Below are 24,176 nucleotides of genomic sequence, written 5' to 3'. Positions count from 1 at the left end.
TCCAAATGTAAGCAGGTATCCCTGAGCTCCTTCTAGGAACACAACAACTTGAACAAATGCAGATGTGCACAGAATTTTCATTTATTCAGGGAGAAACTGCATGGCTTTTAGCAGGGACAGTTTCACATTTTCATGAACCAACATAAAAGGAAGACATTCAATTATCTGTAGCCTATAAACGGCTGCTCCCAAATGAAGATTGAAAAGCAGCTAGTGCCACTTAGGCCTTTACAGTTAGAAAAGGCATCCTTCATCTGAAGTGAAAAAAATATTCTGAAGTATTTGTATTATTGCACTTCCATATTTTAAGGGCTTCCTATTGGCTAAAACATACACCTCCAAGTTTTAGTATCTTGCTATCTTCCAGATGCAGATTTCTCATATATCTGCTCAAGAAAGAAAGCTTGGCGGGGGACGGATAACCTCAACTCTTTCCAGTGCTTCATTCCCCATGTAATCAATAGGCTATTTTGGATGCTTCTATCTCAGGAACTAAGACACTTGATCTTCCCTGATACTACCATAACCGGATTGTAAATCAGTCTCCTAATTGGCCCCTCTACTGTCAGTTTTGCCTCCTGATCTTCAATCCATTGGCAACAGTATAGATTCCTAAAACACAAATCTGATCATGTCATTCTGATCAAATCCAGGGGCTTTCCATTACCATTGGACAATGACCATGCTCCTTAACATGGTTTCCAGTCTACCTCATCCTGCTTCCACAGGTTTTCCCATGCCTACCTCCCATCATGCTCCCCCCACCAGCAAACCCCACCCATCCTTCATCTGTATTGCACTAACTTCTACTTATCCCTTAGGTCTCAAAATAGGTATCTCTTACTTAGCTCTGGGAGGTCCCCTGGACCCACCACACCTGTCTCAGGTGCTTCTTCTAGAAATTCTCTCTGAACTTCCTATCCCATGGCTTTTGTCTCATAGAGGGAATTATTATTTAGTCATCTCCAAGAATTGGGTCTGTCTTACTCCCTTCTTTATTTGCAATGCAGAATATAATGCTTGCTCCCAATTAGGTGCTTAACAAATTTGTGAATTTGTGAATCAAAGGCCAAAATCTCGAACTAATAGAGGACCTTTGATCATCCAGCTACTAAAGCTTATTGCTTTCCAGGTCTAACATTCTGAGCCCCCCAGGAGTGAAATCAGATTGAAGGAATCTGATATCTTATGATTGGTCTGCTTGCTTAAGCCAATGACTATTTCTTGCTCGAGACATAATCTCAATCAACCGTGGTGAATTAGAGTCACTAAAATTCTTGGTTACATCTTATATTTAAAATACCTATGTTGTCCAATTTCTCTATGGACATGTTAATTTCTTAAATATAAAATATTAAAGCCTCTCATTGAAAAGAACTATATATAAATTGAGCCCATTTTGCTGTGTCAACAGAACTGAAGAATTATACCAGTTATCTCACTGTATTCTATACTCCTTTCAGAGAGCCAAATATTCCCTTTGAACTAAAGCTTAATGCCTAAGATTTAGTTCTTGGCACAAAAGAACTGCCATAGTAAATTTTTTATATGGAGGCTCTTAATTTTGCAAATGTGTTTGGTACTCTACAAAAGCAATTTAAGTAAGCTGTAGAGAGAGAAACATATTGCAGCTTTTAATAAATACCTCCCACACCCTCATGAGAGAGGAAGAGCAGTGGTGAGTGAGCTGTTAACTTTCTCTCATGCAGAGCTTATCTCAAGAGAAGTTGTATAATACCAGACATAGTAGTACCTATTTTTTTCTTAATCTGATCTGTAAGGGACGTGTCATCTTCCTTAATGAGACAGTGGAAAACAAATTACATTACTATAGCAAGGATAAATGGCTTATATTCAAAAGTTGTGCTATGACACTACGTAACAGATGACTCATTCCCCCTCCCCCAAATTTTCAAATCTACATTTAAAACAACCTTTTTAGTTGCAAAGGTTAAAATTTCTTTTTAGCATTTCTCACTGTGTCCACAGAGAACGTTCCTTGGAGCTAATTCCAACTGCTCATAAATGTACACAGGTCTTCCTTCCACTGCAACTGCCATGGAAAGGGTTCACAGTCAAGCTTTTGCTCCACCCTGTTGCATGGCGCTGGGCTTCTATAAAAATCCTCTTGTCACACTTTGGCTCACAGTGTTTCATTTTCCACCATAGTGTAAAAGACAGGATGCAGTAGATATGTTCTTAATTAAAGAATGAAAATTTATTTTTATATCCTTCAACTTGAGAAGTTTGTGGGCAATCTGATCTTCTTTTATTGGATCTTCAGATCTAGCTGATGACATCAGTCAGGGTGAACAACCACAGCAAATACACATTCTGTGCTTTTCATAGTCTGGAACTTTTCATCTTGCTTTAAATATTGGTATAGATTATTCAGAATAAAACCTTACAGTTCACTCTATCAAACTTGTTATGTGATGCTGTTTAATAAAAACACCAAAAATTCTATGAAACCATTAATACTATGGCTTACTCGATGGTTCATAATTACATCACTTTGGGAGCATGCTTCTTTGAAGATGTGCATAGGTTCCAATTTTGAGTCACCTACTTGTAGTTATTAGATCTGCTAACTTCCATTCTTCCTCAGGTCCAAACTCATTCCTGCTCTCCCTCATGATAGCTGGGATCCAAAAAGGCTTGGGTCCTGAGGCAAGGGTGGGAGGATACACAAAGATCCAGTATCTGCAGCAGCCAGAACAAATTGCAAGTACCAGCAAAAGTGAGGATGTCCAGGATCAGACTAACAAACTAAATGTAATTGTGTTGTGAGGGCAGAAGCAGATCTCTGTTGGTTTTCTAGGGTTATTATAACACATACCACAGACAGAATGGCTTAAAATAGAAATTTTCTCACAGTGCTAGAGGCTGAAAGTCTAAGAATAAGATGTCTGTAGGATTGGGTCCTTCTGAAGATTGAGAAAGAAGACTCTATATTTTTCTCCTTGGCTTCTTGAGGATTGCCTTTATCCTGTATCCTCACGTTGTCTTTCATCTGTGTGTGTCTTCAACCAAATTTCCTCTTCTTGTAAAGACACCAGTCCAACTGGATTAATGCCCACTCCAATGACTTCATTTGAACTTGATGACCTGTGTGAAGACCCTATCTCTAAAGAAGGTCACTTTCTGACCATACTAGCATTAGGACCTCAACATGAATTTGGTGGGAGAAAATTTGACCCATAACAACATCCCCAAACAAGGAAACAAAGCCAGAGTTGAGAGCTGTATATAAAAAAGAAATATATGTAATTCAGGATGAAGTAAGGCAGGTTCCAGGTGACTGACACCAATGGAGATGAAATATCCATCACTGCCTTTACTGATGTTTTTCTACTAGGTCATAGTGAACACTGTGTCTAGATGTGGGTAGAGCTGACTGCCTTAAAGGTTCAGAGTCTAATGTCTTCCCCTTCGGACCCCTTTAATATCTTTTCCCAGAGCTAGGTAAGGTAGTTAAAGATTTCCCCTGGGGAAGTAGAAAAAGAGAATTTAAGCTTAATTTCCTATTTCAGTATGGAACATGGAGAAGCTTCCATGTATAGGGCCATGCAAGGCCATGGTAATGAGCCTCTACTCCCAAGTTGTAATGAAAACCACCAGTGTCCTTGAAAAATGGCACTCATCCTAGGTTAGTAGTGGAAGGAGAATCATTTGCTGGGACAACATTCTAATTCCTCCAAGATTCACAGTTCTGGTGATCTCACTATTTACTACTGCCAACCATCCCAGTTGGCACTCCTAAGAGAGTGGATTATATAACATTATGGTTCATTTTTTCATTTTATTTCACTATCCCCCAAGTATTTAGTAAAGTATTATTTTAAAATGATAAAAGGAGGACCACTTAATGCCAGGTTATTAAAATAGTACAGTGGTCCCTGGGGCCAAGGAGGTAGCTCTAATAATCTGGAGCCAAGGACCATCAGGGTGTCAACAAAAGCCTTCTGTCTCCATTTCCAAATTTGAACGATGTGATCTGGGAGGTTTCCTTACATGGTTCTAGCAGTTATGTTGAGGGAGTAAGTTCTGAATTTTACATCATTCAGACTGCAGCATCAAAGGATTGCGACACTTCTGAACTACTTCTGAAATCTGTGCTTTTGACATGTATTAATTAGCATGTTTTCCTGACTATAATTCGTGTGAAAAATAATTAACTAATTTCTACATTTTCAAAATTATGCAGCTAGTATTTTAAATGTGAACTTTAAGTGTGGCTATGGAATACTGCCTAATTTACAGATTGATCAATTATCGATGGTTTGGATGTTATGTAAAAAGAGCATTACACCTTGTTACACTGCAAGAACTTTTTATAGTATTTTTCATCCTTATCAATATTAATTTCAGGAGTGATAATCCATACTCTGATTCCATGTATAATAATCTTATTTAAATCTACTATTCATAATGATGAGAAGGGAGATTTATGAAAACGAATGCTAATTAAAAAAGTGAAAAAACTTAGAGCAGAAGTAAAAATGAAAAGGTAGTCCGTCAAATTATTGGAATCAAGGGTGCCTACTGCTGTGTCACCGAACTTCTAGTAACTATTTACTTAGGCTTATTCAGTTCACCCATGACTGGGGGCATTGTGCCATGACTCTTATTTACATTAGCTCATTCATTCTCACCACAACCTGAAGAAATTAGGTATGATTAGTCTAGTTTACAAAAAGAAAATTAGGAAGGTTGATTAACAAGGAAATCAGGAAAGAGATGACTTCATTGTTTTGACTCCTAAAAGCCTCCTAATCAATCGGGTTCAGGACAAAGGCTTTTCCAAACTCATGGGGAAAAAAAAAATCAAGAACCACCAGTGTTGTAACCAAATATATGAATAACTAATGTATAAATAACATACTAGAGGATATTGTATATCATGAAAGTATGTCAGATCATTACTGTAGCTCAAGATTCAAGAATCTAATTGTCCCATTTATCCTCCGCATTATGAATTGTTTGCTAAAATTTTGGGTTTCATGTTTCTGTGATCTGCAAAGCTGGAATGAAGTCTCTAATTAAATATCCAAGAATTGATTTCAGATGGGCAGGTGGCTTGGCCTCAAATCTTGACTCTTTTACAAATTAGTTAATTGACCTTGGAAAATTAACTTAGCCTTCCTGAGCCCCAGATGCTGTCCTGCAGGATTTTGTGAGAGCTGAATGAAATCATCCGTGTGAAAAAACATAGTTAGTACTTTGTGACACAAAGTCAGTAATCATTAAATGTTAACTTATTGGGACTATAAATTGGTTGTCTATTTTCATACCAGATTTCTTAAAACTACTAAAACATTAGTTCTTTATTTCTCTATCACACATAATCAATGCTTTTATAAATGAGTTGTATAGATCAATTAACTCAATGTCAGATTTCCAATGTCCCATATAATATACATATTTTATATTTATACATATATATTATACATGTTAATTATATTTTTCTCCTATAGAGACCAAGACCTGAAAAATGTAACTGAAGTAAATTCTAATGTGCCTAAAAACAAAAATGGAAGGTAAGAGTTATTATAATTTACTTTTTTGTTATCAATCCCATATAAGTCTACATAAATTATATAATCTTAAATCTTAGAAGATTTGCTGAGGAGTTATATTATGGTATTTAGTTATAAATGCTACTGAAATACAAAAATTAATACAGGGTACTTAATAGTTGATATGGAAAAAAGTTAACAAAATTCAAATTCTATTGGAATTTCTGTCAAAGAGCCTTCTATTCAATTCCTTCATGTAAAAGGCACCATGGAAATTCAAAGCTCTGCACTTGGGCTGTGAAGATTTATTTTTACTTTTTGTTGCTTGGTGTTTTTCAGTGGTGCAGAAAGCACTCTGGGACTCTCTTCCTTGGATACCTAGTGCTAAAAGAATGCACAAATTCATCACAGCTACAAGACAGGACCTAGTTTTGAAATTTCTTAACACCACAGAGTATAATGGCATTAAAATTGTTGTACTTTTTTTTTTAAGGGAAAGTATAGCTTATAGAAGTTATACTTCATTGTTGTTACAGACTGTTTAAGAAAGAATTAAATTTTTTTCCATGTTTTGTAATCCTCCCACACACATATAGGAGACCCAAAACCTATAGGTTCTTATTTTTTACCTTTGTAAGGTGCAGTTGTCTTTTCTAGTAAAAAATTTTTATGCGAAGAAATGATATTGTCAATATTGTGTGTGGAGAGTGGAAAAGCAAAAAAGATCTGGGTCACTTTTTCCCCATAATGTCTACAAAAGACTGCATCTAATGGGTAGTTTCCTTCTGTCCCTTAATTTCCCTACATCATCTTCTGCCTTCTCTTCTTGTGATCACACAAAAACCTTTGATAAAATGAGGGAGGGTAAATTTTCAGTAGGATCTGTTTATCTTAGAAAAACATCCGTTATTTTGAGAATAGGATTGGGCTTACAATTAACCAGTCTTCCAGATAATTTGAGTATTATATGGAAGTGATCAAGGTAAAAAAAAAATTACAAGTAAATAATCATGTATGCTTAAGGAATGTCTCTTTTAATATGATTTGAAAGATGGTCCAATTTCAGTGTGGCTTTTTCACAAAATGGGTTTTATTGGAAAGATTAATGAAGAAATGAAATTGTATGGAACTTCAAGAGCAGGAATGCTAGTATGCCCAGATCTCTCACAGAGGCACTGGAAGGTTGTTCCTTCTTGGCCAGAGAACGTTCCATCAGGAATCCTTGAACACTAACCCTAGTTCCTTATCATTACTATAACTCAGCTACTCAGCTACTCCCTGAATTTTGGCTCATCCCAGTTTTTCTCCCAGTCTTCCTTCTGCCTGTTGGCTTCCTTATTCTCTACTCTGTATCTGTTTGATGAGCAAGATTCTTTGCTGCCTCCCAGTTTCTGCCTCCTCATACCTGGAGCTTACTTTAGTTTTCCGTGATCTGTCTGGCCTCCTAAAGCAAGGCAGTATGGGTTTGGCCATCTGCATTAAAGATGGTGCGTAGATGGAAAACACCATGGTTGACAATAAGGTGCACAGTCTCCTTTCCTTTCCAGCAATTTCATCTGTGTCTCCTGCCTTCCATAATCCAATGATGACAGAATCATTTGCAAACACACCCACTCTTTCCCCAGGGACATGGGAATTAGCACAATCAGTGTCTATATCCAGATGACGTAACACCACCATTACAAGACATTTGTTGATCCCTGAATTCTGTTTTCAGGTGGTGTTTATTCTCCTTCAGTTCTATCACTATCCTGTATATGTACAATTTCTCATGGTTCTGCTATCTAAAAATTAAATGGAAAATGTCACCCCCACCCTGGCACTGACACAACCATCATAATAAAAATTTTCACCCAGAAAAGAGTGGAAAGAAGAAATCTCTAGGCCCAACTTTTGTGCCCATGGAATGGATTCTGGCTGCAAAAAGGACTGTCAAAATGGGTGAATGGGTAAATCTCAAATAGAGAAAAATTTGAGAAAATTCACAGAGAGTAAGAGACTTGACTAAGTGTGGAAGGTTACTAAGTCAGAGAGGTAGGATGAATCCAAGTGTTATGGCAGCAAATCCTCTCTTACTATTTTTACAATAGAGCACTTTTTAAAAAAAAAATTTTTAAATTTGAAATTTTTACAAGAGCTTAAGACCTTGACATTTTGTAGAAGTAAACCCTAACACGTATGATACAAAATAGTGGGCTTTTAATAAGAATTTTATTCTTTATGCAAAAGAGATTTATAAAGTTTGTAGGGGCATAGATGTTTATCCGTTGAAATTGTTTTATGGTATTTAACGTCAGGCTGCCAAGTTTAATCTAGTAAGACGATGGAAATCTAAATAAGAGTCTTGGGCCAATGTGCTAAACAGACTTGATTCGCTTTAGGAATGCATTCACTTTGTATAGTAATTGGATGTCCGAGTAAATATATGTTCCTAATCAGTATATGCATGCAGGTGTGCAACCATCACCACAATCCATTTTAGAACATATTTGTCACCTCAAAAAGAAACCCCATATCGTTAGCAGTCACACATCATTTTCTCTCCAACCTTTCATCCTAGGTGACTGCTAATCTACTTTCTGTCTCTGTGAATTGCCTATACTAAACACTTCATATAAATGGAATCATACAATATGTGTTCCTTTATGACTGGCTTCTTTCACTTTTTGTAATGTTTTCAAGATTCATCCGTATTATAACATATATCAGTACTTTGTCTTTTTATTCCCAAATGGTACTTATTCCATTGTGTGGCTAAGCAGCATTTTAACTATTGTGAACAATGCTGTATACATAACTTTTTTGGGGGGGTATCTTTTCATTTCTCTTGGGTATATATTTAGGAGTGGAATTGCTAGATTGTATAGTAAATCTATGTTTAACTATCTTAGGAATCGCCAGACTGTTTTTCAGAGCAGCTGTACAATTTTATACTCTCATTGGCAATGCATGAGGGTTCCAGATAGGTAAATTTTCAGGGTGAATTTCCACTGCAGGAAACATTTTCTCAAGAGAAATTTCATTAGGAATTCTCTAAGATCCTATGCAGTGTTTGAGTTTATATTTTGTAGAGTTGTTATTTAATCGAGACAAAACTATGACCATTAATTGGAAGTTATAATTCAACAATTTATTTCTATGAAGAATAGATTCTTAATCATAAAACTGTTTTTTAACAACAAACATTATGAGTCATGAGTTCTGCTTTATGAGGATTATTCAAGGCATCTGAGACAAATACTTGATTTGTATCGGTTCCCAAGCTTTAGTGCATGTCACAACCACCTGCTGACCCAAGGATCACACTTTGAGAACCAGTGCTCTTTTTGGTAAGATGTTGGGCTGCCCAACCTCTAAGGTGTTGGTTTTCAACCTTCACTTGCGTGTGAGACTCACCAGAGAGGCTTAAAAGAATCCCAGTACCTAAGCTGCAATTCAAGCTAATTAAACCAGAATATCTGGTGGTAAGACCAAGTAGCATTAATAAAAGCACTACAGGTGATTTCACTGGTTGCCGAAGTATTTTCTATTTCTATGGTTCTAAATAATAATAAAAAAAAATAGATCACTCACTTATTGGCATCAAGATAGAATTTCCTGTGTAACATCTATCACCATCTCATGAAGAGCAAAGAAAGACTTGGCAACAATCACAGACCCTAGAACACTAGAGAGACATGATGATTTTGTGAAAGATATATCCTGGTTCTGATTCTGGAACTGAGAAAGGACATCAGTGGAAAAATGGATGAAATAAAAATGAAGTCTATAGTTTAATTAACAGTATTGTACTGATGTTGATTCCTTAGTTTTGACAAATATACTGTGGTTATGTATGATATTAGTATTAGAAGCTAGGTGAAGGGGTGACACGGCCTGGCCGCATGGTCTTTGCACTTTTTCCATACATTCAAAGTTACTCGAGAATAAAAGATCTCTCTCTTTTTTCAATTAATCTGTCATCTTCCAAACCTACTGGCAGAGCAAAATCCATCAAAGAGTTTGTTGTTCCACATTTCAAATTTGTTTACTAGTGTTTGGGTTTTATTCACAATTATAAAAATTAAATCTTCACGACGGCATTGTTATTAATCTTATAAGCACAACTAGGAAATGCTACTCATATTATCACTCTGTCTGGGCTGCCATAACAAAAATACCACAGACCAAGTGGCTTAAACAACAGAAATTTATTTTCTCACAACTCTGGAGGCTAGAAGTCCAAGATCAAGGTGTTGTCAGGTTTGGCTTCTCCTGAGGCCTTTCTCCTTGGCGTGCAGATGGCCACGTTCTCACAGCCTTGCATGGCCTCTCCTCTGTATTTGTACAAACACACAGAGATCTCTCCTGTCCCGTCCTCTGCTTAAAAGGACACAAGTCCTATGGCCCCACCCATGACCTCACTTAACATTTTTTACCTTCTTATAGGCTCTGTCCGCAAATCACATTGAGCGTTAGGGTTCCAACATATGAATTTTGGGGGGAGACAATTCAGTCCATAGCAATACTGTTTGCAAATTACTTCCCTTTCTTATTTGCTGATTTTGCTAACTGGTGATACTTGATTTTACCCTGCCGAGGATGGTACAAACACAGTTCAAACTCACTGACAACCTTTATTCTTTGAAGCAGTTTATCTGTTAAAATTGGGTTTTGTATTGTATATGATATGATTTGAATATTTCCAAACAACTGCTAGTTAGGTTAATAATTCCTAGAATGACATATTCTAATAATCAGGTTAGAAAATCTTCTAATGTAAATTCTACTTTCTCATTACTTAGTATCATTTTATTTTATTTTTTTTTTTTTTAAGATTTTTTTATTTATTTATCAGAGAGAGAGAGAGGGAGAGAGAGAGAGCGCGAGCACAGGCAGAGGCAGAGGGAGAAGCAGGCTCCCCGCCAAGCAAGGAGCCCGATGTGGGACTCGATCCCAGGACGCTGGGATCATGACCTGAGCCGAAGGCAGCTGCTTAACCAACTGAGCCACCCAGGCGTCCAACTTAGTATCATTTTAATGTAGCTGTATGTTTTGTGAAACATCCATCCTAAAACTAGAAGATGATCTTCTGTATGGCAGAGATAATATGTGAACAAATGTTTTCCTCTTCTTTAAGAGCTATCTGGGAATGGAAGGAACAGCATGTTTAAAAATGATAAGGCTTGATTAAGATCAAAACTATCTTCTTGGTTTTCACATCTCTTCTATATCAGAGTTTACTAAACTGCAGGGAGAAAAGTGGCTAAAATTCTAAAGCTATTCCTGCTTTAAAATTTTCCTCTGTTCCAGAGGAAAAAGAAAATATGCCTACACTTTGTTAAGCATAGTGACATGTTTTAGTTAACTGAAATCTAGGTCAGGGTTCTGTAATCCTCAAAATATTGCTTTCCATTAAAAACAAGATGGAAACTGTAATTTCCAAAAACAATCCCTGGATAATTTTCATCAAGCTGATAAGCTCAAGATACACAAGAGAAGCTTTCTACAGTGGCACAGCTGGTGTGACAATGTTATTGGAACCAATTTCAGATGGTTTTTGCCCTTGGTGAAAAGGTATTCTGTCCTAGTGTTAGAAAATATGACACATTCTTAAAGGTAAGACAGTGGTTGCTGTGGAGAGTAATTCTATTCGTGTATCTGCACAGAAACCAGAAAAATATAATGAGGTTCACGGTATGTAAAGAATGCTAATTGAACAAATTAAAAAAACAAAAAACAAAAAACTTCTAAGAGGCCTTCGAAATGCCAAATATTCGCGTTTGCTTTCCCAGGCTAGATGGCCAAGTCAATGGATCCACGGATGCTTTGAACGACCAGCTCACTGGAACTCCTGTCCATTCGTATGAAGCCAGGAAGAATCTCAGGTACTGTAGCCAATTATAAAACAAATGACAGGACTACTCTCCTGTTTTTAAAAATCATCTTATAGGGGCGCCTGGGTGGCTCAGTGGGTTAAAGCCTCTGCCTTCAGCTCAGGTCATGACCTCAGGGTCCTGGGATCGAGGCCTGCATCTGATCGAGGCCTGCATCTGATAGAGGCCTGCATTGGATCGAAGCCTGCATCTGGCTCTCTGCTCAGCGGGGAGCCTGCTTCCCCTTCTCTCTCTGCCTACTTCTCTGCCTACTTGTGATCTCTGTCTCTGTCAAATAAATAAATAAAATCTTAAAAAAAAGTCATCTTGTATATAACCTGACCCCTCCTTTGAAATGCATAAGTTTCTAATTTTATCAGTGGCTGTATGTAAATCACTTCACACAAAGGCATTAAGTCAGAAACTTAGTCATTGGGAAGTTTTGATATCTGGAGAGGAAAATGTAAATGTGATTTTTCCCTGAAATTTTTACTTTTTTTTTTGAAGAGCCTCTTTGTGACAGTGGTGTTGAGATTCTCTAGGTAGATTTAAAGTTTTCATTAAATTGGATGTTATCATGTTAGTTCATTAAGGTCAACTTTTTGAGGTTTGTGGGGAAAGAGATGGTTTGGAAATATGAATAAGACACCAGGGAAACAAACACCAAGATGTATGATACAGATGCTCCAAATAATCTTCATGCTCTATAGCAGATATTCTGAGTGACCAATTTTCATAGCATTCTGGAAGTAGGCCAAGACAATGGAAACTAAGAATAAAATAGGAGATATGCAGACATTTTGCAGAAGTGGGTTAATACCCTTTTAACAATTACATTTCAAAAGTTATAATTTAAAAGGAATATATAAGCACTATTTGTTTGCACTGAATTGAATAACAGCCTAATTATTTTCATTATCCTTGTAACTAAACTTTAAACATTAAATAAATGGTTCATATTGCAGCTTCAATGCTGAAACCAGGCATGCAGTACCAAAGGATACCTTTGTGTATACAAGGACATATGTGGAGAACAGGTACTGGAAACTTATTTAAAATATTTTGCTCCATTTATTCCAATTTTGAAATAATCTGTGTGTAAGAAGAGATGCTATTATTTTGGAGTAAGCTTTTTTTTTTTTTTTTTCAAATAGAAGACCATTTAAGAGTATATTAAGTTCTAGGCACATAATTCTTTACAATAGCTCCAATGTTAAGTTTTTGGCAAATAATCATTAATAGTCATTGGCTGAATCAAATACTTGAGTATAACAACTGTATACATAATAGGATAACCATTTGTCAGTTCTCACATAATTGTATGTAACTATTTGTCTATAACAAGCTTTATAAAATCATGTGATACAAAATTACTCCATTATTTCTATGGTAATTTTAAGTCCCACTTTAATTAAATAAATCTAGTTCTATCTCCTCTTGTTTACCTCCAATCTGAAATAGGGGGTATTACTTTTAGTAGATACACTCTGGCTCAAATGACAGAGAATTGGTATCTCCAAAACTCTGCTGCTTGGGGTGATGAATGTTGAGGAAAACATCAAACAAGATCATTAATTCATAACTCATTCCATTTCAGGGGGTACAAAAACAAGAATTAGCCTAACTGTGGGGTAATATACTGATGGGGACTACAAATACGATCTATGTGACATATGTGTTAACCAGAGCCCATTTCAAAGAAGGGAGAGCATCTGTGGAGAGGGACTCAAGTTACTTCATTATATGTCAGAAAGTGGACAATTTTCCAAAAAAGGTTTTTCAAACCACACATAAGTTACCTTGTAAAATGTACCTTCAAGTTTGATTTTTCTGTCGAATCTAATTCTCCCTAAATTGTACACTGATGTTGCGGTATAGTGTGGAGATCCTGGCATCAGATTTGGGATTGAATCTCTATCATTTACTAACCATGTAGTCTTGGCAAAAGATACTTAATTTCTTCACATCTCAGTTTCCTCATCAATAAAATGGGATTAATAATATATGTATGTATCCTGCACAAATGTGTGCAAACTCTTACTTAGCATTATGGGTTATGTATTCTGACAACAGTCTGCCTGTGGGCAGTTTGAAGGGAGAGAGAAATTTCCTATTTACAAACCCCAGAGGAAGGCTGTGGAATTACCACTCACTGTATGAAGTAATAGAAATGTATTGCTTCCAGCCGTAATATACTCCAGGTAGCATAAGTACTGGGAAGCAATTATGAGCGGCCAGCTGGTTAGTGCATTGCCAGATTCCGTTTGTCTCCCGGAAAGACTGACATTTACAAACTGGGACAGTCTGAGAAATGGAACAAAGAGAACTTAAAATTACTTTTTTTTTTTTTTTTGCTTTCATTCTGGACCATTCTTTTTTGGGTATTTTCAAGTAAAAACAACATTTCTACCTAAGAGTCTCTGCTTCCCTACCTGAATGGTGATGTTTGTAGGTGCTTACACTGGTTCACGCTTTGTGTATTTCCTTTTCTCTGTTAGATTACATGTGGCTTTCTTTTCGTAAATGAATAAGGGAGGGGCAAGTATAAATTTCATGAGAAACGGTAACTTCTTATCCCATTCACCCTTGTCCCTGTGCTCTTGCCCTATTCTCTGTTTACTTCAGTAGGTATGTCAACTTATGTCATCTTGGAGGTGGCTTGTATATTAGATCTTCTCTGTATTAAAAAAAAAAAAAGATATTAGTACATGATGTTGGTAACATCACAGAGAAGAATAATAGGGCTGCATGAGGAGGTGTGTGTTCTTTGTTACCTGCATATCGGTGTGTACAACAAGACTATGGAAATAGCCCAATTCTCACATGTCCATGTGTGTTTGTTTCTAGTAAATCACTGAAGGATGGATATCAGGAGAATATCTCCGGAAAATACATACAGACCGTTTATTCGACTTCAGACAGGTGAGTTTGTCTGTATTTCCACACCTAAAACTATGTATACACACATACTTACACGGACATATGTACACTTATAGACACATATATGTGTGTATATATACTTTTAGAGATAATATATATTTTATGTATTTTACTGTATATGTATATATGTATGTATGCATACATATACTTTCATATATAATATTTTATATTCACATTTGATATACTTTTATTATATTATACTATTGAAATTGGTGATTCTTGTTGTCCGTTGTACTTAGAATTGGCACTCCTGACAGTTACTGTTACACACATGTACGAATGGAACAATGTACAACAACATCTGCATCCAGGAATTAATTCTTTGACTTCCTGGCTGTTGCTGCTCTTTGATTTTGATGTACTTGATGTTCTTGATTCCAACAGAGCTTGGCACACCTTCCAGCTTCTTCACAGACCAGCCCCTAGGCTGTTGCTGATTCCCAGGAATCCCCATTAATGCCACATTTTTAGTGTCTAGGCTTCATTGCATCACTTGACTATGCCCTCAACCCTCCCTCCTTCTGGTTTTCAAAAGCCAGCTCACTTACCCACCGCTGTGTGGATGTGCTGCTATGACCCACTCTGGGCCCACTCTCAGTTCTCAAGACGGGGGTTACAGTGCATATCAAGTTAGTTCTGGGAAACAGATAACAGGCTTTTGCTGTTGGTGATCCTTTTTTACCATTTAATGTTCAGCGGGGCACATAGGTGATGCTCATGATAATATAGCCTGCAGATTTCCAGTGGACAAAATGAAAAGAATTAGCATTTCAACCCAACCACTGGAAACCAGCTATAGTGCAAATGTACAACATTCTATGGATGGTACTTCTTTATAGCAGAGGCTGGACATATGACTTATGAGGGTGAGGGCTTGTCTTATTTTTATGCACAGCCTCAGCCTGTAATGCAGTGTTTGGCACCTAGCAGGTACTCAGTAAATGTTTTCAGAAAAAAAAAAAGAAAAACTAATGCTCTATTTGCTACAAAAAACACAGATAGGCCAGCCATCAAAATTATATCCTTTTTGTCTCTTTTATAAGATCTTGTAGTACCAGTGATCTTTCTAGCATCTTGCCTTTAAGTCACACTGCCTTGAGGAATAAAGTCATCCCTGCAAGCATTAGAACTACAAATGTGGTCTAGATAACTAAAAACAAACAAATTTAAAAAAAAAACAAGGTTTGGGTTTTTTTTTTCATAATGCTTTGAAAAAGATCTTTGACTAACAGTATGATCTTAATAAGGACAATACCAACATCAGGGCTTTCCCTTGGCTCATATTGTTATTATTAACTTAAGGAAGGAAAACATTCTTCACAAAAGCATTGCTCTTAATGTGAAGAATTTCAGTTCTGTTACTCAAGTGATCCTTGAAATTTTTCTTAGTCCTCAGAGCAAAAGTCAATTCTTTGTAAGACCAGCCAAGCAACTTTTTTTGTTGATTGTTGTGCAAAATTAGCTAAATCCCCAGAGTTCTTATCTAAGCATTTCAATCCCATTTAAAGCGGCTTCCCCCTTTACAGGATAAAGACTAATTCCTTTGCACAATTATTTACAGGCCTTTAGAACTTGCTCCTTCTGAATATTGACTGATGTTTAATGACTCCAGATACCCTCTTGGGTATATCCTGTTCACTCTGTTGAATTCCTCTCTCCTGCCCCTCTACACCTCGCTGAACTCACCTTGAAGGCCCTTCTGTCTTCAGGCTTTACCTCATGTGGCACTTTTTCCAGCAAGACCTCCCTGACTCCACCCTGGGGAATAGTTGCTTCATGGGCCCCGATCTCCTAATTCTCTCCATGTATCCATAATACGCTGTGATCATCGAATCATACACTTGGCTGCCCTCATGAAAAGAAGGAGACCGTCTCACTCTTCTTTATATGCCCAGCTCCTCCCTCAGTGCCTCTGGAATGGAAGTAGAATAGAGAGTGCCTGTTTTCTACTCTTCAAGAGCTTACAGTCTTAACAGTCTTAACAGGGGAAATTTAAGTGTGTGTGTACATATGTATGTATGTATGTATATGAATTATCCATAGGAAAGTGCTTACCAGGAATATATACCCAAGTACCTTTAGAGTTAATTGAAAGAGGAAAATATTTATTGATATATATAAGGACTAGGAAGACGTTGCTTAGAATGACCTAAAGTATAAAATTAGACAATATTCTTCTACTTGAATCTCCTCTCCTACCTCCTCCTCTCTGCTTCTGGTCCTGGGCTTGATCCTAGGATCAAGGCTCCCGGGCATGACTAGTTCACTTTCCCACAGGGAGCCTGAGAGTCTTCGTGGGCAGGCCTAGGTAGCACAGGGACTCTGGGGCCACACTGCCTTCACTCAAATCCTGCTGCTGCCACTCAACTAGCTGCACGACTGGAACACATTTCTTACCCTTCTGTGCTTTAGTTTCTTCTTCTGTAAGTTAATGTAAAAATAGGAGTACCTGCTTTTCAAGACGTGTGGTGAAAAATAAATGAATTTAAGTGAGCCAAGTGCATGGAAAGCACACTGCCTGCATAAAGCAGATTAGCACTCTATAAGTATTGGTTATTTTTTAAAAAATTATTTATTTTAGAGAGAGAGCACGCACGAAAAAGGGGAGGGGTGGATGGGAGGAGCAGAGGGAGTCAAGCAGGCTCCACGTTGAGAATGGAGCCCAAAGTGGGGCTCAGTCTCACAACCCTGAGATCATGACATGAGTCAACACGGAGAGTCAGAGGCTTAAGTTCCTGAGCGCCCCAGGTACCCAGTATTGGGTATTTTTATTTTACCACCCCATTGTGTATTCTACTGTGGAAATTTCAGGCCTGCCTGCTAACACCCTGAAACTAATAAACTTTGCAAGGTGCTATTGTAAGACTGTTCTAGTACCTTCCCAAAGGAAAAGAATTGCAGAGCTGTTGGCCTTTTGTAAGGTGCTTACCCGAGGTCTTTTGGATTTGCTGATCGTATCTGTGGTTCATTTGTTACTGGACATTATTTTTTGAAAATAAATAACAAAACTCTTTTCCTCATCAAATTTGTGGGTTATTTCTTATTGGAGAACATAAATTTGGTCATGAAAGCTAGCCCTGTATTCTGAGTCTCAAAAGACACCAAGAGATTATAGGCAGTTGTAGGGGAGCATTTTGGGGGCTCTAGACCCTGGAGTCTGGGGTAACACGGACTCATCATTTGTGAATTTACCAAAATATTTTTGAGTGGATTTGTATTTTTGTCCTATTGAATGTTTTGAGAGCTAAAATTTTATAGTAATCTACCATATAATTTTTTCTATGATATATGCAAATTAATAATTCAAAACCTCTTCTAGCTTCAAGGGGTACTCATGACCTAGTTCAATTAGGAAACTGTGAACATCTTTGCCCTGCCCAGATGCACTCTTGATTGCTAATGAATTAATAATTTGAGACTTTCTTTCATATTAATTCTTTGATATCATTTTGAGGTAGCTAGAAAAATCAATTCTATCAATAGAATAAGTAAGTCCCAAACTTTCCTTGATTTTCACACAATTTCCTAAAGTATCAACAAAAATTAACATATCATTTCTACATGACTTTATGGAGAATACATCCGTCTCTTGAATGATGACAAATTTATTTGTAATTCCTTACATCCGTATAGGTCTGTCATTGAAAGAGATATGTGTACTTATTGCCGGAAACCTTTGGGCACAGAAACAAAAATGATTTTAGATGAATTACAAATTTGCTGCCATTCTACTTGCTTCAAGGTAAGGACATGTTTATTGTAGTTAACGAAATATAAAACTTTATAATGATGGCTGGAATAAAAATAATTATTTAATGAAATACATGAGATGAAGTTAAGGCCTTCAGAAACACTCTCATCCACATTAATAATGCACTACTTAAATATTTCTGAGTTCTGCAGCCTGAACCTCAAAGGTTTATAATTACTATCTTGGCTTTAGGCTTAGAGTTGATTACTGACACATTTATTACTCTTACCCCAGAGATTTAAATCTGTAAAAATATAAACACGTGTTCTCTTTATAAAAGCTTTTGCAACATTTTAATGAATCATGCATTGCATAAAAAAGTCACGAAATCCAAAAAGAAAAAGAAATTGTTGAGAAGAAACCTAGCAACTTTTTACATGAGGCATGCAGTTAGGACTGATAGGCTTAAAAGTTGAAACTCAGTCTGCTTTTGAGAGCATGGTTAGTGATAACTAATTGTGGCTTAGTGTAATGAAAATAAAGCTTATGTAGAAGAATGCTTCGGTTTGTGCTCATATGCCATTTCTTTTGCTTCTCACGATAATATTGGGTAGGTCAACATGACAGTTGTTGGTGTAACTGGATGAGCACTGGATTGGGAGTCTGAAGGCCTGAGTATGAGTTCTCACTTCCACAAGCTGTGGCTGTCATTTTGGACGAGCCCCTAACTAGCTTGGCTTCAGTTTCCTTTTCTGTTAAATGAGGTAGCCGACTAAACTAGTGGTTCACAACTTGGCTGTACATTATAATCACCTGGGGGCAGTTAGGAGAAAAACAGACTGCTTAGGACGTGCCCCAGTTAAATAAAAAAAAATCTCAAAAGTGATTCCTGGGCATTGGTATTTTTAAAAGCTCCTTGGAGAGATCCAAGGGCAACCAATTTAAGAATCATTAGCCTAAATCCAAGTGTCCTTTCTGTGCTGACATTTTGTGGTTGATATAAATTACCTAATGTGGTCAAGCACCTGTAATACTTTGACAACTGATGCTTCTCCTTCAATTTGCTTTTAGACAGTGACACATAGCAATCAGATATATGATGCCTCATTGAGAAGAAAGTCAAGAAAAGTCAAATTTAGGCCACAATTTATAGAATTCCATATAAAATAAGATGTGAAATTTGTGCAATTAATTATGGGAAAACGAAATTTCCTTTTAGTTATGAAAATTTACTCAATAAAACAAAAGTTAACCCACAGCTCTTTATTGAAAGTTATTATGCAGAAAACTTTTTAAAATAAAATAATTCTCCCATTTATTTCTTTTGGTAAATGACAATAATTTCCATTTATTATATTTTGGATGATTTATTTCCATTTTTGGTTTAATTATAAAATACTGCTGAGAATAAAAATGTCACCACACTCCTCGGAAAAGAGGTATTGCTCTTTTAATAATAGATTTAATAATAATTTAATAATAACAATTATTAATTATAATATTATTATTAATTAATAATAAATAATAATATATAAAATATAATATAATAATAATAATTAATAATTTTAATTATTAAATTAATAATAATTTAATAATAGAGAACCACCTGGACTTGTTTAAGCATGTTGAATTGATCAATGACAATTTGCTGCAGTGAACTCACCTCTGAAAGCCATCCAATCAGTAACAAGCCTCATGCCTGAAAGTCAGCCATCCAGCAGTGAACTTGTTTCCAAAGAACACAGGTCAACCCTTTTCTGCCTTCACAACCAACACAATGCAAAACAAACTGTTCCCTAAAGCCTATTTAAGATCACAGGTCTGTTTTGTCCAGTGAGACTCTAAGTAGACAGCATAACTCGTCCTTAGTAAGCAAGCAAATATGCTTTGTGCTTTTGTTTGAGGTATTGAGTGGTGATCTTATTGTTGGCATTAACCCATTTTTGAAAAATTGTATCTACTCTGTTGTGAGTTAAATAGAACTTCCGGTGCTATATATGCCCTGAAATGCACATTTTCAAAGTAGTAAGATGTTGTGAGAGTTTGTTTGAAAAGTTCAATGTTTGGATCCTGGACAAGTACATTCTCACAATCCCTGTGGGTTCTCTTTCATCTGAGCGTTACTGTGTAGGACGGTACTGAATGAAGTGGAAGGGCTTTTCTATCCTGTTGCACTAAGAAACTAGACACCATGTATAATACATGTTAACTTCATATATCGGGTTGTTTTTTTTTTTTTTAGTGTGAAATTTGCCAACAGCCTTTGGAAAACCTACAAGCAGGTGACAGTATTTGGATTTATAGACGGACAATACACTGTGAACCTTGCTACTCTAAAGTTATGGGTAAGTGTTAAGCTCTTTAAGAAATGATCACTTTTACAAATAATAATGAGCACTTGATGTTGTTGAAATGAAGATTTTCATTTCAATAAATGTAAAATAAATAAAGTAAAATATTTAAATAAATAAAGTAATAAAGTAAAAAATATTTTATTAATTATATTTAGTAAAGAATTCAGCTGAAGGTAGTTATACTATCACGGTGTTTTAATGTATAAAATCAATCAACATGTATTATTGTAACCTGTTAACAGACCGGGCATAATACAACTAAATAATGAAGCCACTTAATTCAGAAAGTTTTGTATTTTTCCCAAACAAAAATAAAGATCTTCTTTGTTCAAATAATTGTTTGACTTGAAGTCCATTTCTGTGAATGACCTATTATTTTTGCACTGAAATATACTTTTGTACCTAATTTGGTTATTACACAAATCCTTTTAATGTTATTTTTAAATGCAAGGTTTAGATGCTATTTTATATTAATATAGCATCTAAGTATTTTTTAATGTGCTCTTAATTGGTATAAATGATATGAGAAGAAAACACTAAGGACTTGCATTTTTAACTCATTTTCTTTAAACAGTGTGAAAACTTTAAAAGTTGATCTTAAAGTTATGTACAATGTACACTAAGATAGTAAAATAAAATCCTATGAAACTTGAGTAGTTTTTAATAACCAGTGTCAGCATTTTATTTTTTAATTCAATGGTACATAGAATAACCGAGGTGATATTGGATACTAGGTCAACAGCCCTACATGAGGGCAAGTTCCCTGATGTCTTACTGGTGTGGTAAATAAAAGAGGAGCATGTGGGATTCTTCCATGGGATCCAAAATATGGAATTTAATGACAAATGTGTGACATTAATGAGGTACTGGTAGGCTGCATCTGGAAAATGTTCTGAGAAATACTCAGAAACCCACGTTCCATCAGGCTGCAGTATCAATTATAAGAACAAACCTAATTATATTCACACTTTGCTTTCTATTTTCCGCTTTCCCCAGCCAGTTCCCATATTCTGTTTTCTTCCTAATTTAGCAGACTTATGATCCAGTATTGTATCAAAGACCTTGGTGTGCATGGTGACAATCAAACTTTCAGTCTTCTAGAAATCCACGACATGGATTGGGAGATATGATTAACAGAATACTCAGAAATCTTTGTGTCTTCCTCCCTGTCTAGGTGCACTCCACAGGCATTGCCTTTTTTATAGTACATATCAGTTGTCAAGACACGACTCTCAAGACATCTCATAAGTACAAGTACCAGGCATTGGTAACTTTGTGTTTATGGTGTCTGACCAAAAGCCATAGTAATGAATGCAGTAGAAAGAAAACATTAAATGCTTAACCTACCACTACCCTGCCAATGATAGTTATTTAAAATTTTTTAATTATAGGCTTATGTTTGTATTGAAGTTGTATTTCTAATTGTTATTTTCTTTCAAATTTTCAGCAAAGTGGATTCAATAATTTTGGCACATGGGAATCAAGAGAAAAGCGTACATTAAGAAGTTACACTTTTATTTTAAGAATATGTCATCTAGAAAAGCATTTACACTGAAGATTGACTCTTGTATCTAACAGTTCTGCTATTGCACAAATAATCTAATTGCCTTCAATAAGGTCATATACAAAAAGGAAACCATCTGGTGTCTGCCTAGATTTAGCCAAGAAAAATTCAAGAGGTTCCATCTACCAATGTCCAAGGAATGATCATTCTGAGGGCAGTGAGCTGTGTCAACCCTAACTAGGTCCATGTCTGTCCCACATGTGTGTGGACATCGTGGTTGCCATTATAGAAATGTTTCCTTTTTCTCATCTTTGTTTCCCTAAGGATTTGGATTTACAGACATTACTGACATCCTGACAACCTGTCAAAAAAGCAAGATATGTTTCTTTTACGCTCAAAAGAAATGTTGATAGAAATTTTTTATAAAGTTTGGCAGAAAGGTGTTTCATGTAAAGTTGTATGAACCTCAGAGAATCACTTGACCCTTCCAGACAAAATGATTTCTAAGGTCCTTTTCTGCTCCCCAAATTATCTGATTCTAAAGCAAGTGTTGTTTTCTTCTCAAAACTACATTTGAATATGTGTTTGTTAAGCATATTGAACTAAATAGTATATTCTAAACAATTTGATGTTATCCTTCAATTTGCCACAGATACAATTTTTATAGAATGTTTTAAAAATAGACATGGATTTATGGGTAATGGGAAAATCACATGATGTGGATAGTTTACATATTATAAATTGTTCAATTTTCTTTGCATGTATTTCAAAATCCAGATATATGAATAATCTCTGAGAAATAATGGTTGTGGATTACAAAGACGTGTTCTTCTGCTTGTTGCATATCTATTCATACTACATAGCACTTTACAGTTACAGACAGCATATAAATAAAAATAAAATGAACTACCAGTTACACAGAATCTTTTTGTGGAATGTCTATAAATATTCACTGACATTGATGTCATCAGTTATAGAGATCACAATTTATTATAATCTATGCCATACTGGTTCAGTTAATTCTTTAACTACTTGAACTATAGTTTTTATTTTATTATTATTATTTTTTTTTTTTGAGAGAGAGAGAGAGAAGTGCAGTGGGGGAGGGGCAGACGAAGAGAGAGATCCCAAGCAGGCTCCATGGCCTGTGCAGATCCCGACACAGAGCTCCACTTCAAGACTCTGAGATCATGATCTGAGCTGAAATCAAGACTGGGGTTGCTTAACTGACTGAGCCACCCAGGCACCCTATAGCATTTATTTTTCAAGAGCTTTTTCTTGAGGAATTGAAAATTCAATAATCCTATATGAGGAACTAGTATATTTGTGAGAAATTGTTCTTGTAAACGATTTTATGTGCACATAGATCTGCTTTCTCGAAGGAAGGCATGCAGAACACTGAAGAGAGGGTGGAATTTTAGGGAAGCCTAAGGTAGTTGTGAAGAACTGACATCAGCTAGGGAGATTAAATGATCATCATGTATTTTCCAAATGTTGATAAATTTAAAGAATTATTCTTCTATGTAATGATATCAGCATCTGTTCCTCTTAGAGACTGGTCTGCAAAGCGTTAAACGCAAAACCCTTATCAAAACACAGCAATGTATAATTGTCCTATGGAGAAGAAGCCAGAAAAAACAATTAATAATAATTTGATATTCATTAATTCATGCTTGATGAGAAGCAGTGGTAATTGGGCCATATGTTTTATTGTTCTTTTATTACATGCTATCAGAGTGGATCAAAAGAAATAATTTTCTTAGGGTTGGAATTTGTGGCAGAAAAGGATGGATGGAAGAGAGTATCCCTCCCTTTTATATAAAGTCTATTAACATCTCAATGCCTTTGTAGTAATTAAAAATCATTTGAATATCATTTTAGCAGTATTCTAATTTTTAATGCTTCATTTAAAAAAACTTAAAAGAAGCATATTTCTCACTTTTCTGTCGCTGTTTAATGGACCCTTCCTTCTATAATAATGTATTAAATTAAACCAAAAACTGTTGTAAAAATGGAAAGAATACAGAGTGGAGAGAGCAAGTCTTCCAATTCACTAAGACCACTTCATTTTGTCTGCATTTATTTGCATCATCAGAATACAGATTTCTAAGATGATTTGGAAGGTTATAGTTTTTTTGTTTTTTGGGGTGTTTTTGCAGCCAATTAATTATGTTATTACTGCCATACTTTCCCTGGGCACAATTGCCTAAATCTCAAATACCAGGTCCTGAATTCTATTGCTAATTAAGAGATACTTCTGAAAAGAATGGCTGCAACATGACAATATCTTTCTAAAAAAGCAAAATGGAAGAA

The 24,176-nt window shown here is 36.0% G+C and overlaps 1 protein-coding gene across 4 annotated transcripts in view; it reads left to right on the top strand.

Annotated features, from left to right (window-relative positions):
- Positions 1–22,785, top strand: part of SCEL (sciellin) — a 105,869-nt gene extending 83,084 nt beyond the window's left edge. For 2 of the 4 annotated variants that reach the window (XM_080799545.1, XM_080799543.1), the window contains 7 exons: positions 5,478–5,540; positions 11,294–11,386; positions 12,340–12,411; positions 14,222–14,296; positions 17,948–18,056; positions 20,248–20,350; positions 21,807–22,785. In XM_080799545.1, coding sequence (XP_080655671.1) covers positions 5,478–5,540; positions 11,294–11,386; positions 12,340–12,411; positions 14,222–14,296; positions 17,948–18,056; positions 20,248–20,350; positions 21,807–21,823 — 532 coding nt within the window. In that variant the 3' untranslated portion in view covers positions 21,824–22,785. The remainder of the gene's footprint in view (positions 1–5,477; positions 5,541–11,293; positions 11,387–12,339; positions 12,412–14,221; positions 14,297–17,947; positions 18,057–20,247; positions 20,351–21,806) is intronic. The other 2 variants (XM_080799544.1, XM_080799542.1) reach the window with 1 other exon arrangement.
- Positions 22,786–24,176: the final 1,391 nt, after the last annotated feature.

The sequence above is a fragment of the Martes martes genome (assembly GCF_963455335.1).
Source record: "Martes martes genome assembly, chromosome: 3".
NCBI lineage: Eukaryota > Metazoa > Chordata > Mammalia > Carnivora > Mustelidae > Martes > Martes martes.
The sequence above is the reverse complement of the archived record's forward strand: the minus strand, read 5'-3'. Positions and strand labels throughout refer to the sequence as shown.